Source organism: Furipterus horrens, unplaced genomic scaffold, assembly GCF_987537825.1.
Source record: "Furipterus horrens unplaced genomic scaffold, mFurHor1.1.pri manual_scaffold_12, whole genome shotgun sequence".
Classification (NCBI taxonomy): Eukaryota; Metazoa; Chordata; class Mammalia; order Chiroptera; family Furipteridae; genus Furipterus; species Furipterus horrens.
This window is the reverse complement of record NW_028327182.1, coordinates 43624980-43642037: the sequence shown is the minus strand read 5'-3', so window position 1 is coordinate 43642037 and position 17058 is coordinate 43624980. Positions and strand designations below refer to the sequence as shown.

General features: G+C 39.5%; 1 protein-coding gene across 1 annotated transcript in view; it reads left to right on the top strand.

The window, feature by feature from the left end:
• VWA8 (von Willebrand factor A domain containing 8) overlaps positions 1 to 17058 on the top strand; it is a 432115-nt gene that overhangs the window by 277918 nt on the left and 137139 nt on the right. The window contains exons 30-32 of the mRNA XM_090258845.1: positions 15254 to 15364; positions 16284 to 16348; positions 16760 to 16885. Coding sequence (XP_090114971.1) covers positions 15254 to 15364; positions 16284 to 16348; positions 16760 to 16885 — 302 coding nt within the window. The remainder of the gene's footprint in view (positions 1 to 15253; positions 15365 to 16283; positions 16349 to 16759; positions 16886 to 17058) is intronic.

Genomic DNA, 17058 nt, shown 5'->3' with positions numbered 1-17058 from the left:
TCTAGTGTATTCTTCATTTCAGATATTGTAGTCTTCATTTATGAATGGTTCTTGTTTATGGTTTTTAGGTACTTTTTAGGTACTATACCCATAGAAAGGAGTGTAATCCTTCTGTATACCTATTACCCACCTAATATATACCAAAGTGTTTTATTCACTCAACAAGTATAAATTGTATACCTACTGTTGGGAATACTACAATGAAACAAAACAACAAAAATCCTTGTCCTCAAAAGCTTACATTGTGGTGCAGAAAGATAGACAATAAGCAAAATAAATAATTAAATTATATCTTAAGGTAGAAGATAAGAAACAAGAGAGAGTAAAACAGAAGACTGAAAGGAAGATTGGCATTTAACATAGCATGGTGTGCAGGGATTTTCTTAATGCAAAGGCCATATTTAAGCAAAGACTTGATGGAGGTGAGGGACGAGTAGATAACTGGAAGAGACTTCCAGGTAATGAGAATTATAAGTTTAAAGACCCAGAGACTTGAATCTGCCTCTTCTTCTTTAAAAAGATTGGATAGGGGAAGATTATAAGGTGGTGAGGTCAAAGAGGTCACTTAGTGGGGTAGAGTAGGGGCATGGTGAGGATGTGGGGAAGCAGATTGTGTAGAGCCTTGTAGACTATTGCAATATCCTGGGCCCTGACTCTTGAGTGGATTGGGAAGGTATTTCAAGCACAGAAGTGGCGTGATCTGACATCTATTTTTAGATTTCTCTGGCTCCTCTGTAGTGAATAGTCAATTAGGTGCTAAGACAGACTGAAGGAGACTAGTGAAGAGATTTTTGGCATGATCCAGGCAGGAGATAATGGCAGTTTGGAGGAATATGGAGGTTCTAAGTAATGATGGATTCTGGATATATTCTGAAAGTTAGACCAACAGGATTTCTAATAGATCAAAATGTATAGGGTGACAAAGAGTAGATTAAAGGACAACTTCAAGTTTTAGGGCTTGAGCCACTGAAAAGACAGAGTCAGCCTTAAACTGAGATGAGAAAGAAATCAATTTGGGAGGGACGATTAGATGTTTGATTAAATTTTATATGTCTATAGGCATCTAAGTAGAAGAGTCTGGAGTTCTATGGAGAGGTCAGATTAAGAAATGTAAATTTGGGAGAAGAGGAAGATGGCGGAGGAGTGAGGGGAGGCTGCGCTTTCTTGCTCCTGAGACCTGTCTGTAGTTTGGACTAACTGCAGACAGAACATCTCAGTTAACATCTGGATACTGGCGGGAATTGAGCCTTGGCACTGCTGGATCAGAGAAGACTGTCTGGTAGCGACCTGTTTGGTGAGGATAGTGGAGGAGAAAGGGATGAGATGGGATTTCTGACTGGGTTGGCTTCCTGAGCTGTGGCTGGCAGTACACAAAGAATTTTTAGTGACCTCAGGTTTCCCTGGAGAGGAATCGGGAGGAGAGCAGGCAGAGCCAGGAGTGGTCCAGGTGGCATTTGGCACTGTTGAGGCAAGAAACAGCATACTGCTGTGTATATATGAATGTATTTTTTCTTTTTCTTTATCTCTTGTTTTTTTTTTGCAGAGAGAGGAGGAGAGGTTAGGGGTGTGACGGGATTCTTGAGGAGCACAGGTGCAGAAGTGCACTCGCCCACTCCCCAACCCTTTCCCAGGGTCTCACAAGCCACAGAGGGAGGTGCCCCTGTCCGCCCACCCAGGCACGCAACCAACTGACTGGCCGCCGCTCCCAGGTGCTCCTCGGGCCCGCCCCAACAGACACAAAATCAGTGCGCTAGCCGTCAGGCACAGACACCCACCTCCACCGCGCTCAGGTGCCTGTGGTCCCATCCCAATGGGGCGCAAAATCAACTGGCCGCACGCAAGCACCCCCGGCCCACCCCAATAGGTGCCAAACGAACTCGCCGGCTGCCATGCACGGGTGCCACCCAGGTGCCACCCAGGTGCCACCCATGTGCGACCCAGCAGGCATGAGGCTAATGTGCCCAATGCCGCGTGCAGGTGCACACTGCCGCCACTGTGCCCAGGCACCTCTGGCCTGCCCCAATAGGTGCCAAACGAACACGCCGGCCACCACGCCCAGGTGCCACCTGGGCATCCCCCAGCAGGCGCAGGACCAGCGGGCCAGTCGCTGCACATAGGTGCCCACTGCTGCCGCACACAGGTGCCTGTGGCCCCACCCCAACAGACACAAAACCAACTTGCCAGCCACCACACATGGGCACAGGCACCACCCGGACCTGCCCCAACAGGCATGAAACCAATGCGCCAGCACCCCAATAGGCCCACAACAAACCTGCCCACTGGTGACTAGAGGCCTCCCCCTCTGCCAGTATAAGAGAGCAACCAGTCTGCCTAGGACCCACCTGCCCTGGTGCGCAACAGGTCAACCTGCCCCTGGTCTTCACGAGGGAATGCACTCCCCTCTGGCTGAGGCCAAAGGACAGTGAAATAAACTAGAGGCACTTTGTAATAAGTCTTGGGTGCTGGCTCTTGAGAAAGAGCTGGGAGAGCAGGAGACTAGGTCCCAGTACGGAAGCATCCCAAGCGCTACGGGAGAAATCACTTAAGCAGACTGTTTTCCTCCAAGTGGCATCAACTGGAGACAACTACATACAAGAAGGTCACAGCATAAAGGCAGAAAATAAAAGCAGATCAATCTAAGAATCAGAAACAAGACCGGTGCCGAAAATCGGGAGGCAGAATAACACCCCACCAAACAGAAACAACACTCCAAAAAAAGAAAGGAGGAATTCCCAGAAGGAGGGATAGATGACATAGAAGCAAGCAAGCTACCAGACATGGAATTCAAAACAATTGAAATGAGGAAGCTCAATGAACTTGACAAACTCAAAGAAAACTATAACGAGCTCCAGGGAAGCTACAAGGAACTTACTGATAACTACACCAGCATAAAAAAGGATGTAGAAACTATCAACAAGAACCAGGAAGAATACAATTTCTGAACTGAAGAACACAGTAGAATCAATCAAAAGCAGGCTAAGTGAAGCAGAGGATCGGATCAGTGAGTGACAGGATAACGTAGAAAAAAATTCACAAACAATGCAACAAAATGAAAAAGACTAAAAAAAGAGTGAAAAGGGTTTAAGAGAACTGAAAGACAACATGAGATGAAATATTAGAATCATAGGGATACAAGGAGAGGAAAAGGAGCAAGGGATAGAAAACCTGATTGAAAAAGTAATGACAGAAAATTTTCCTAACATGATGAGAGAAAAAGTCATGCAAGTCCAGGAAGCACAGAGGGTCCTAATGAAGATGAACCCAAAAAGGCCCATTCCAAGCAAGGCACATCATAATTAAAATGGCAACAGTCAAAGACAAAGAGAGAATCCTAAAAGCAGCAAGAAAAAAACAGCAAATAACATACAAGGGAGCTCCGGTAAGGCTATCAACTGATTTCTCAACAGAAACTCTACAAGCCAGAAGGGAAAGGCAAAAAATGTTTCAAAAAATCAAAACCAAAGGCCTACAACCAAGACTGCTATACCCAGCAAGGCTATCTTTCAAAATGGAAAGTGAAATGAGTTTCCCAGACAAAGGAAGACTAAAAATACATCTCCACCAAACCAGCATTGCAAGACATGCTAAAGGGAATGCTGTAAGAAAAAGAAGAAAAAGAGAGATGGAGAGGAACACAGGAACAAACGGAAATGAATAAATACCTGTCAATAATAACCTTAAATGTAAATGGATTAAATGCTCCAATCAAAAGACATAGGGTAGCAGAATGGATACTTATATGCTGTCTACAAGAGACACACCTCAAAACAAAAGATTTACACAGACTGAAAGGAAAAGGATGGAAAAAAAAATTCCAGGCAAATGGACATGAAGAAAAAGCTGGGGTAGCAATACTTATATCAGACAAAACAGATTTCACAGCAAATGCCATAAAAAGAAACAAAAAAGGGCATTTCATAATAGTTAAGGGAACAATCCATCAAGAAGATATAACCTGGTAAACATATATGCACCTAACATAGGAGCACCCAAATATATAAGGAAAATACTAGAAGACTACAAGGATATCAACAGAAACACACTCATAGTAGGGGACTTTAACACCCCATTATCAATGATAGACAGAACTTCAAAGCAAAGAAACACCAAGGATATTGAGGCATTGAAGAACACTCTAGACAAAATGGACTTAATTGATATATGTAGAACTTTTCAGCCCAAAGAAGCAAAATATACATTCTTTTCAAAAGCACATGGAACATTTTCAAAGATAGACCACATGGTAGGACACAAAACAAGCCTCAACAAATTCAAGAAAATTGAAATTACATCAAGCATCTTCTCAGATCACAATGCCTTGAAACTAGAAATCAACCTCAAGGAAAAAAGTCAAAAGCATTCAAACTCATGGAGAATGAATAACATGCTGTTAAATAATGAATGAGTTAACAATGACATCAAGGGAGAAATCAAGAAGTTTCTGGAAACAATGATAATGTACACACAACAGCCCAAAACCTATGGGACACAGCAAAAGCAGTCCTGAGAGGAAAATTCATAGCAATACAGGGCTAACTTAAAAGAATAGAAGAATCCAAAAAAATATATCTAACCATACAGCTACAAGAACTAGATCAACAACAACAAAGAAAGCCCAGAGTGAGTAGAAGGAAAGAAATCAAGATCAGAGGAGAATTAAATGACATAGAGACTAAACAAGCAATTCAAAGGATTAACAAAAGTAGGAGCTGGTTCTTTGAAAAGATAAACAAAATTGACAAGCCGTTAGCTAGGCTCATCAAGAAAAAAAACATAGAGAACCCAAATAAACAAAATCAGAAATGAAAGATACCACGACCAATATCACAGAAGTACAAAGGATTGTAAGAAATTACTACGAACAACTATATGGCAAGAAACTTGACAACCTAGATGAAATGGACAAATTTCTAGAAACATATCATCTTCCAAAACTGAATCAAGAAGAAGCAGAAAGCCTGAACAGACCAATAACAACTAGTGAAATTGAAGCAGTAATAAAAAAACTCCCAGCACTCAAAAGCCCTGGACCAAATGATTCATATGGAAATTTTACAAAACATTAAGGGGAGAACTAACACCTTCCATTCTCAAACTATTCCAAAAAATCCAAGAAGAGGGAAGACTCCCAAACTCGTTCTATGAAGCCAGTATTACCCTAATTCCAAAACCAGGTGAAGACACAACAAAGAAAGGAAACTACACGCCAGTATCACTGATGAACATAGATGCTAAAATCCTCAACAGAATATTGGCAAACCGGATCCAGCAACACATTAAAAAGATCATACATCATGATCAAGTGGGATTCCTCCCAGGAATGCAAGGATGGTTTAATATTCGCACATCAATAAATGTAATACACCACATAAACAGAATGAAAGACAAAAACCACATGATCATATCAATAGATGCTGAAAAGGTATTTGATAAAGTACAACACCCATTTATGATGAAAACACTCAGCAAACTGGGAATAGAGGGAGCACCCCTCAACTTAATAACGGCCATATACGAGAAACCTGAAGCCAACATCATACTCAATGGACAGAAACTGAAAGCATTCCCTCTGAGATCAGGAACAAGACAAGGATGTCCACTCTGTCCACTCCTATTCAACATAGTATTGGAAGTTCTAGCCACAGCAGTCAGGCAAGAAAAAGAAATAAAAGGCATCCAAATTAGAAAACAAGAAGTAAAACTGTCACTGTTTACAGATGGCATGTTAGTATGCATAGAAAACCCTATAGACTCCACGAAAAACTACTCAACCTAATAAGTGAATTTGGCAAAATAGAAGGGTACAAAGTCAACATTCAGAAATCAAAGGCATTTCTGTACACCAACACTAAAATATCAAGAGATAGAAACTAGAAAAAAAAAAACCCATTTACTATAGCCACAAGAAAAATAAAGTACCTAGGAAGAAATTTAACCAAAGAGGTAAAAGACCTGTACTCAGAAAACTGCATAACCCTGAAGAAAAAATTAAGGAACATACAAATAAATGGAAGCAAATACCATGTTCATGGATGGGGAGAATCAACATCATTAAACTGTCCATACTACCCAAAGCAATTTATAGATTCAGTGCAATCCCTATTAAAATACCAGTGACCTATTTCACAGACCTAGAACAAATACTTCAAAAATTTATATGGGAGACTTCCGGCCAAGATGGAGGCTTAGACGGACACGCTAGGTCTCCCTCTACAACTAGAGAGGAATACAACTACTTCAAAACAAAGGATAACTAGAAATTCCAGAAAATAAAACTACACGGAAGTCCAACATATGAAGTTATAAACCAGCGGTGCCATTTGGGCAGGTAAGAGTTAAAGAGGGCAGTGCTGTTTGCTGTCGCACCTGGACAACGGCGGGCGGCGAGGAATCCCGGATCCGTCAAGCCCCTGGCGGTGCGCCACCCCGGCGAGGAATCCCGGCTGCGGCCAAGCCCCTGCCGGTGCGCGACTCCAGTGCTGGGGAGAGCAGCCGCCGCATCGCCTTGAACAGTGAGGCCCAGGGGGGCGGGAGAACGGATCCCGGTCTCCTAGCTGAATAACTGTGTGAATCCATCTTGGACCCCCGCCCCCAAAGAAAGCACCACAGGGCTGCGAAATAGGTCGCGGACAGGCAGGCGCCGGCCGGTCGCTGATTTGTGACGCGTACACAGGCACTGCCCCCGACAGCCGGCCCAAGAAAACAAAACGCATCTGTCAAAATGAGGCAGACAACTATAGAAATCCCGGTGACACAACTCACCAGACAGCAGATAGAGAACCTGACAGATGAACAGATAAGAAACCTGTCAGAGGCTCAGTTCTGGGCCATTGTTAACAGATGGCTTACAGAATTCACAAAAGAGCAGGAAAAAGATATGAAAGAAGCGAAAAACTTTCATAACGAAAGGAACAAAACCACATACGAGACAGATGGTGAGGAACAAAAATCCAGAGTTCATTTCAACAAACTGGAATATGGAGAAGGAACAAGCAGTCAACCAATGCAGCTAGAGGAAATGGGAAGCAACAATGAGAGGATCAGAAACCTCTGGGACAGCTATAAAAGGCCCAACATAAGAATCATTGGTTTGCCAGAGAATGAGGAAGATGAACTAGAACTTGAAAAATTGAGTGAAAATATAATAAAGGAGAACTTCCCAGACTTGGGGAAGGGAATAGACTTGCAGGTCCAGGAAGCAAGGAGAGTTCCCAAGAGACTGGACCCAGGGAGAACCACTCCAAGACACATTATAATCAAAATGTCAAAAATTAAAGATAAAGAGAGAATCTTAAAAGCAGCAAGAGAGAAGAAAAGAATTATGTACAAAGGGGTCCCAATTAGACTATCAGCAGACTTCTCAAGGGAAACCCTACAGGCAAGAAGGGACTGGCAAGAAATATTCAAAGTAATGAAAATCCAAAACCTACAACCACGAATACTCTATCCAGCGAAGTTGTCATTCAGAATAGAAGGACAGAGAAAGTGTTTCCAGGACAAAATAAAACTGAAAGAGTTCATTAGATCCAAACCACTGTTATATGAGATGTTAAAGGGACTGGTTTAAAAAACAGAAGCTAAGGAGATGAAACAAAGGCAAACTAAACAGGCAACGAGAGTGGAAAAGGAACTGTGGGTACGGGAAGCATATTGGGGGAAGGTCAACAGGGAGGGGGAATGGGGAAAGGGAGGGAGATGATATAGGAATTGGGGATCAAGGTAGGAGGGAATGGAATAGACGGAGAGAGGTTGGGAGGAACTGTATCCACAACTAATGGACATAATCTAAAAGGGGGGGGGGCACTGGGTGGAGGGGAGCAGAGGGAAGGGAAATTGGCACAAATGTAATATTTTAATCAATAAAACACATTAAATCTGAAAAAAAAAATTTATATGGAATTAGAAAAGACCGAAATAGCCACAGCAATCTTGAGACAGAAGAACGCAATAGGAGGAATCACAATACCTGACATCAGACTATAGTACAAGGCCACTGTAATCAAAACAGCCTGGTACTGGCATAAGAACAGACATATAGATCAATGGAACCGAATAGAGAGCCCAGAAATAAACCCAGGTCTCTATGGTAAAATAATATTCGACAAAGAGGGAAGGAACATAAAATGGAATGACAAGAGCCTCTCCAACAAATGGTGCTGGGAGAACTGGACAGGTACGTGCAAAAAAGTGAAACTAGACCACCAACTTACGCCATACACCAGAATAAACTCAAGATGGATCAAAGACTTAAATGTAAGATGTGACACCATAAAAATTCTAGAGGAAAACATAGGCAGGAAAATTTCAGATATCCCACGTAACAATATTTTCACTGATACATCTCCTAAGACAAGGGAAATAAAGGAAAAAATAAACAAATGGGCCTACATCAAACTAAAGAGCTTCTGCTCAACAAAAGAAAACATCAGCAAGATGAAAAGGGAACCAACCATATGGGAAAGCATATTTGCCAATGATACATCAGATAAGGAATTGATCTCCAAAATATATAAAGAACTTACATATCTCAGCACAAAGAAGACAGACAGCCCAATTAAAAAATGGGCAAAGGACCTGAACAAATACTTCTCCAAGGAGGATATACAGAGGGTCCATAGGCATATGAAAGAATGCTTAACATCACTAGACATCACAGATGCAAATAAAAACCACAATGAGATACTACTTTACACCAGTCAGAATGGCCATCATCAACAAATCAACTAACAACAAGTGCTGGCAAGGATGTGGAGAAACGGGAACCCTAGTGCACTGTTGGTGGGAATGCAGACTGGTGCAGCCACTATGGAAAACAATGGAACTGCCTTTTGAACCAGCGATTCCACTGCTAGGATTATACCCGAAGAATCCTGAAACACCAATTCAAAAGAACCTATGCACCCCTATGTTCAGAGCAGCACTGTTTACAATAGCCAAGTGCTGGAAACAACCTAAGTGCCCATGTGTAGATGAATGGATTAAAAAACTGTGGTACATTTGCACAATGGAATACTATGCAGCAGAAAGAAAGAAGGAACTCCTGCCATTTGCGACAACGTTGATGGAACTAGAGAGAATTATGCTTAGCGAAATAAGCCAGGCACTGAAAGAAAAATACCATATGATATCACCTAATACAGGAGACTAATGAACAACACAAACAAATGAACAAAACTGAACAAGGAACAGAGTAAGTTATCAGGGGGGAGGGGGAAGGGAGAGAAGGGGGTAAGTAGGGGAAGGAACTAGTATAAATAGCCCATGAACATGGACAACGGGGTCGGGATGGAATGTGGGGGAAGGGGATGGCTGGGTGGAAGGTAGCAATGAGGGAAAAAGTGGGACAATTGTAATAGAAAAACAATAAAAATAAAAGAAAAAGAAGAAAAAAAAGGAAATGTAAATTTGGGAGTCATTGGCATATGAGGCATGAGACTAAAAGAGGTCACCAGGGAGTGAATATGGGTAGAGAAGAGAAGTTTGACCACTAAGCTTGGGGACAACAAAACATTAAGAAATCAGAGATGTGAAGGGGAATCAGCCAAGGGGATTGAAAATGAGTGGCCAGTGAAGTATGTAGATAAACCAGAGAGTCTGATATCCTGGGAGGAAGGTGATGAGTGTCTCAAAAAGGTGAATCAATTGTTAAATGCCAACAATGTGTGAAGAAAAATGTTACATACACTGTCCCATGTCATTCTTCCAGCTGCTCAGTGAGGTAGCTATTAGCAACATATACATGTGAGGAAACTTGAGGCTCAAGGAATTTTAACAACTTGCTCAGCTACATGGGAACTGAAATTCAGGCCCCATTGGATGGACCCCAGCAGAGTCAAACTTCACCCACTCTCTCACTCATTTTACGTACTTGGGGAAAGAATAGTTTGAAAAATTTAAAAGTATTCCTAATGCGAAAATATTTTTTAAATGTAGTGCTGTTGCTTGCGAGTATTTAAGGTCACTATGAAAGTAAAGTTACCAAGAAACAGTATTTTTGGAATGTGTCTAATCAAGGGGAAAATATTGCATAAATAACATGTCAGTAGTTCATTGAGCAAAAAAGTCAACTTTAACTTTAGGCCTTGTCCTAATAGTTACCATAAATTTTGAGTTAATAATTTTTTTCTGGTTTTCAGATTTTTTTTCATTTTTACTTTCTCCTAGAAGCAGAGTTATGAATATCCAGATATTGCTTATAAAATTTGTTTCTAGCACATTGAAATAAGCCTTTTACTGTATAGATGTCCAATAAAATATCAGTGCCATTGAATTGAATTCTATAGCCAGAAGAATCTATCTACGACATATGATATCTTGGTGATTTTTAATTCAGTAAGCAATTAAATTTGGTTTGGAATCTAAATATGGAGGATTTATTCACACAGTCCTGCCAAATTTTCAGCTGTGAAATTACCTCTTAAATTTACATATACCAATTCTTTAAAAGCTTTTTAGGTTCTCACCAAGTATTTTATTTTCTCGTAAGATTCAAATATGTTTTTCATTGTAAAGATGTGCTTGACTTCCATAGCCAGCACTTGGCCTCCTGCCTTTCCAGCATGTTACCTGGCTTAGCCTTTTGACTATGGTTTCAACAGTTTTTCAGAAGATACCTTAGTACCCTACGGAGGCATTGCTCAGCTTATCTGGAAACTTTCATTCTACCTATCATCTGAACTGCCTCCTCTTTTTCCAAAGAGAATATCTTAGCTGTCTATTTTATATTACGGCCGTGTTTGATGTAAGACCTCTTTAATTACAAATAAACAGCATGCAGCTATAAAATTTAACATGATAAATAATTCTAATGGAATAAAAAATGAGTGTACAGCCTTCAATTCCTTCTTTACAATTCCTCTTTAACTGAAAGCGGTGCCAAATATTGTAGAGAACTACTTCTATTCTATCCCTCATCTTTAAAAAATAAATCTTTGCTCTGGGTGCATTTCCCCGGTTAGCTTAAGTTGTTCAAAAGCCTTTGCTAAAATAAAACCTTAAGTGAGGAAAGGGAAACTTCTCCATGCCTAAAAATAAAATCCCCTCCCCCCCATGAGATTACTTATTACGTCTGTATAAAGTTTAGAATTTCAGACTTTAGGACATTGAGGTCATCCAGAGGTTACTTTTCTCCCAGTCAAATACAAACATAATAAAATGGCTCATTTGCTTTTCCTCCCTGCCCCCATTAAAGGAGTGCCAAAGCCACAGTTACATGGACTCGTGTATGACACAAAGTTCTATTTTTAAACTCAGACAGAATATATCATTAGTCATTTACAGAAGGAAACCATTAAGTTCTAGAAGGACAGAGCAACAGAACTTCATGTTGCCAATTGCTTCTAAAACTAATTCTAAATACAGCAGTGGCTGGAAATAAATGTTTTCTGTCACTTAGGAAGATGCAGTTTTTCAGTTCACTTAGACCAGGTTTGAGAGTATATAAGTATTAGACCCTAAAAAGGAAGAAAAATGCACCACTGTACTAACTTATTTTTCTGCTTAATCATATCTATTTAATCATTTGCTTATTCTTCTGCTTAATCATACTTCGGGATCAAACATTATTTTTAGGACTTTTGCTTAGAAAAGTTAATATTATCTAAATTGCCTCAGTGCTAAGACTTTGTGTTAATGTTGTGCATATTTATCATACATGAAAGTGTATCACCTTAAAAAACACTTATTCAAAAAAGATCTAATTTAGGATGGAGACTGTAGATTTTTAACTTAATACATTTTCTTAAGGAAAACCTTTAGACATCACTATCATTTTCAGACTTTCAAATGCCAGGAATAGTAGTCCTTATATGAAATGTGATTTTTAAAAGGAATATTCTTAACACACATTCTTAATGGAAAATTACATTCTACAGAGAATAATGGATTCTAAGGGTGATGTCGTGGAAAAACTTAAGCTTTATCAACATGCTTAGTAGAATTTTTTACTATAGCCAAGATTAAGTATAAAGAGTGAAGGAAGCTATGTAATAAGTACACTACTTTAATTCTTGATCAGTTCAATAAAATTAGCTAGTAAAATAAATTTGAAGCCACACTATGCATTCCAGATTTGCAGATGAATCATTAATCCTTTTACGTGTCTTTTTATTTGTCTCTAACTGAATTATATAGTAGAGGACAAGGACCATGGTTAACTCATCATTGTATTCTCCTTGGTGTTTTAAATACCAGCTGCTCAATAGATATGGGAGAAATGAAAAAACATTATATATTCTGTTTCCTAATTTTGCAAAGAATATTAGTTATTTGGGTGTTTTGTGACTTCATTTTCCCCGAAGGAAGTTCTTAAAATGAAGATTCATAAGGTTTAGGATAATGGAGGAGTCCCAAATTTGAAACACCACAACAGCAAAAAAGAAAGACAGAAAGAAAAATTAACCGTGGAACAATGAGGCCTGACAAACAGTTTGCTGGTGTCTTTTTGTAAACCTGTTAAAGGTCTTCAGATTTTAACTGAAAAAGCCACCTCTTTTCTTTTTTCTTTTTCTTTTTTTTTTTTCAGATTTAATGTGTTTTATTGATTAAAATATTACATTTGTGCCAATTTCCCTTCCCTCTGCTCCCCTCCACCCGGTGGCCCCCCCCCTTTTAGATTATGTCCATTAGTTGTGGATACAGTTCCTCCCAACCTCTCTCCGTCTATTCCATTCCCTCCTACCTTGATCCCCAATTCCTATATCATCTCCCTCCCTTTCCCCATTCCCCCTCCCTGTTGACCTTCCCCCAATATGCTTCCCGTACCCACAGTTCCTTTTCCACTCTCGTTGCCTGTTTAGTTTGCCTTTGTTTCATCTCCTTAGCTTCTGTTTTTTAAACCAGTCCCTTTAACATCTCATATAACAGTGGTTTGGATCTAATGAACTCTTTCAGTTTTATTTTGTCCTGGAAACACTTTCTCTGTCCTTCTATTCTGAATGACAACTTCGCTGGATAGAGTATTCGTGGTTGTAGGTTTTGGATTTTCATTACTTTGAATATTTCTTGCCAGTCCCTTCTTGCCTGTAGGGTTTCCCTTGAGAAGTCTGCTGATAGTCTAATTGGGACCCCTTTGTACATAATTCTTTTCTTCTCTCTTGCTGCTTTTAAGATTCTCTCTTTATCTTTAATTTTTGACATTTTGATTATAATGTGTCTTGGAGTGGTTCTCCCTGGGTCCAGTCTCTTGGGAACTCTCCTTGCTTCCTGGACCTGCAAGTCTATTCCCTTCCCCAAGTCTGGGAAGTTCTCCTTTATTATATTTTCACTCAATTTTTCAAGTTCTAGTTCATCTTCCTCATTCTCTGGCAAACCAATGATTCTTATGTTGGGCCTTTTATAGCTGTCCCAGAGGTTTCTGATCCTCTCATTGTTGCTTCCCATTTCCTCTCGCTGCATTGGTTGACTACTTGTTCCTTCTCCATATTCCAGTTTGTTGAAATGAACTCTGGATTTTTGTTCCTCACCATCTGTCTCGTATGTGGTTTTGTTCCTTTCGTTATGAAAGTTTTTCGCTTCTTTCTTATCTTTTTCCTGCTCTTTTGTGAATTCTGTAAGCCACCTGATAACAATGGCCCAGAACTGAGCCTCTGACAGGTTTCTTACCTGTTCATCTGTCAGGTTCTCTATCTGCTGCCTGGTGAGCTGTGTCACCGGTATTTCTATAGTTGTCTGCCTCATTTTGACAGATGCGTTTTGTTTTCTTGGGCCGGCTGTCGGGGGCAGTGCCTGTGTACTCGTAATGACCCAGCGACCGGCGCCGTTTGGCGTCACAAGTCAGCGCCCGGCGCCTGTCTGCGACCTATTTCGCAGCCCTGTGGTGCTTTCTTTCTTTGGGGGCGGGGGTCCAAAATGGATTCACACAGTTATTCAGCTAGGAGACCAGGATCCGTCCTCCCGCCCCCCTGGGCCTCACTGTTCAAGGCGATGCGGTGGCCGCTCTCCCCAGCGCTGGGGTCGCGCACTGCCAGGGGCTTGACTGCCGCCGGGATTTTTCGCCGCCCCGCCGCTCCGCAAACAGCTTTGCCCTCTTTAACTCTTACCTGCCCAAATGGCACCGCTGGTTTATAACTTCATATGTTGGGCTTCCGTGTAGTTTTATTTTCTGGAATTTCTAGTTATCCTTTGTTTTGAAGTAGTTGTATTCCTCTCTAGTTGTAGAGGGAGACTTAGCGTGTCCGTCTAAGCCTCCATCTTGGCCGGAAGTCAAAAAGCCACCTCTTTTCATCCCTTTAAAATATTTAGTCTTTTCTGGTTTTCTCAATTTTATGTTCTTATTTCATGTGTTTCTATTCTATTTTAATGTTTAAGGTTTATTAAAAAATTTCCTTTCTTGGTAAACCTCGTCTAATTACTGAGAGATTGTTACTTTATTTGCATAACTGTGATTAATAATGTTGGAGAAATCTCTTGTTTGTACATTATTGCAACACCAACTATTTAAGTTTTATAAGCTTAGTGAATTTTAAAATGAAGGAACTTTCTTTACTACCTATCTTGGAGTCCTTAATATTTTCTTGCTAACCCATCTTTATAAGTCATGTACATATTTTCTGAATTGAACTGGATTTGTATAAAAAATTAATTGTATTTATTATTTTTAATTATTAAATTAAAATTTAATTTAGTTATGTACAATGTAAAAGACTTTTCAAAAGAACATTCTATAAGTGTCATTTTGATAAAAGTAAATGCACTTTTAAAAATTATTAATCCTCTTAATGTTATTCCTATGTAATAAAACAGAATCATGGATACTCTAGCCTACATTAAGAAGGGGATAGTTTTGCCCTGGCTGGTATGGCTCAGTGGATTGAGCGCCAGCCTGTGAACCAAAGAGTCACCAGTTCGATTCCCAGTCAGGGCACATACCTGGGTTGCAGGCCAGGTCCCCAGTTGGGGGTGTGTGAGAGGCAACCACACACTGATGTCTCTCTCCCGCTCTTTCTCCCTCCCTTCCCCTCTCTCTAAAAATAAATAAAAATATTTAAAAAAAAAAAAGAAGGGGATAGTTTTAAGATAAAATCTTCAAAGAGAATACCTTCTGCATCATATAATTAGAAACATCTCCATAAAACCCTCTAGTACTTTAAATTCTGTGTTAAGGAAACCATTTGGTATTGTCACCTTAAGTGTTCAGTATTGCCATCTTCCATTTAGTTTATCACTATAACCTTTACACCCAGGGTGCCAAGAACCTTCTACTTCAACAAAAGGGAACAAATCTTGACCTTTTCACTGTTCTCTTTATTTCCAGAGTAATGTCATCCTGTTGTTGGACACCATTGGCCGAGCCCTTCGTCGTCTCATTCTCCCTTTAGAAGAAGTTAAATCTAAAGGACCTTCCTGGTGGAACAAGGAAGAAGCTGTAAGGAATACCCAGCTCATCCAGCAAATTGTCAAGGATTTTCTATAGCTTTTTAACCATAAAGATGAATGCCTGCCCATCCTTTTACAGTGCCTTTTGTTTATTACACTGCAGAAGAAAATTCTCTTATTATGCACTTGTAGATTTTAACACACTACAAATAGACATAGATACACATATTGTTAAATACCAATAGCTTTTTTTTCTGTATCCGTCATACTGACATGAAAACTTGTCAGGACTGAGTTTATAATGGTAGAATATTATGAGCTATTTGAGTATGATATTCATTCAAATTTTTAATCCTACGGTCACTTTAACCTGTATTCTAGATATACATTTATGTTTTGGACTTATGTGATAAACCCATGAGTACAACACCTGTTTGTACCTACTATATAAATAAACATTTTTAGTTATTAATTAAATTAAACTAGTAAATAAATATTTTAAACCAATCTAAGAGAATTATTCTGCTATTCAGAAAAAGGTAATGGATATATGATAAGGCTTATCCTCTGCTCTAAAGGATAGCATACTTAGTTCTTAAAAGACCATGAAAAAAGAGATTTTTTAAATGTAATAAATGTATCCAAGTCTAAGAAGCAAAGTATTTCTTATTTATTTATGTTATGGCATAAATCCACAGTGATTTGTCGGATAGCATGTTCATTTCTAACCAGAATTGGGTGTTATTTTAAACAATTCTAAAGATGTATTAGTACGTAGTTCACAGTAAATTTGGAAATATGTTGTATTTAGTCCATTTTACCATAAGTCTTGGCATAGATAAAGAGGTATCTTCTCTGAGAATTCCTTTGTACATGTTGAAGAATTTTATTTAAGGCAAAGCAGCTAAAGAGACATAACTGCATCCAACATATTTAATGTGAATTTTTTTGTTTTGTTTTGTCTTTAGGAAACTTATAAGATGTGTAAAGAATTTTCACACAAAAACTGGCTAGTATTCTACAAGGAAAAAGGGTGAGTTCTTGGTTGTAGAAGATTTAAACTGTGGTCCTTATTTTACCCGTTCTATTTCCTCTATTAAATATATTTGTTTATTACTAAACAAACTTATTATTATAAAAGCAACTCATCTCACATTGTAAAACACTGAAAAATAGACATAAGAAGAGATATTGCTCATAAGTCCATACTTCAAGCATTACTGACATAACAGCTTACTTTCCATTATTTCTTCTTAGGCATGCCCTTACATAGCTTATACTTTCGTATATCTGTTTGCTCAGTTAACATTTTTCTGTGTTATTACTTAGTCTTTAAAATATTCTTTGTAGGATTGCGTATATATCCTGAAATGATTGTGCCATGGTTACTCAACCATTATCCTCACCACTTCCTTTCAGACACAGTTTTCTTCTCCTTTCTCAGGAACAACCTGACTGTGCTGGATGTGCTGGAAGGGCGAACTCATACCATCTCACTTCCCATCAACCTCAGGACAGTTTTTCTTGTAGCCGAGGACAAATGGCTTCTGGTGGAAAGCAAAACAAATCAGTGGGTAGATAAGTAGCATCACATGGTGTGTGCTGTAGCTCCACTTTATCAGTTATCCGGCATCCTTATTGTTCTTTCTAGTCTGTCTTTTAACAATTTCTGAATTTGGCAGCATCTCTATAGGTGAAATTTAAAAGAAGTGGGGACAGAAAATTAAAATAAATTAAATGTCA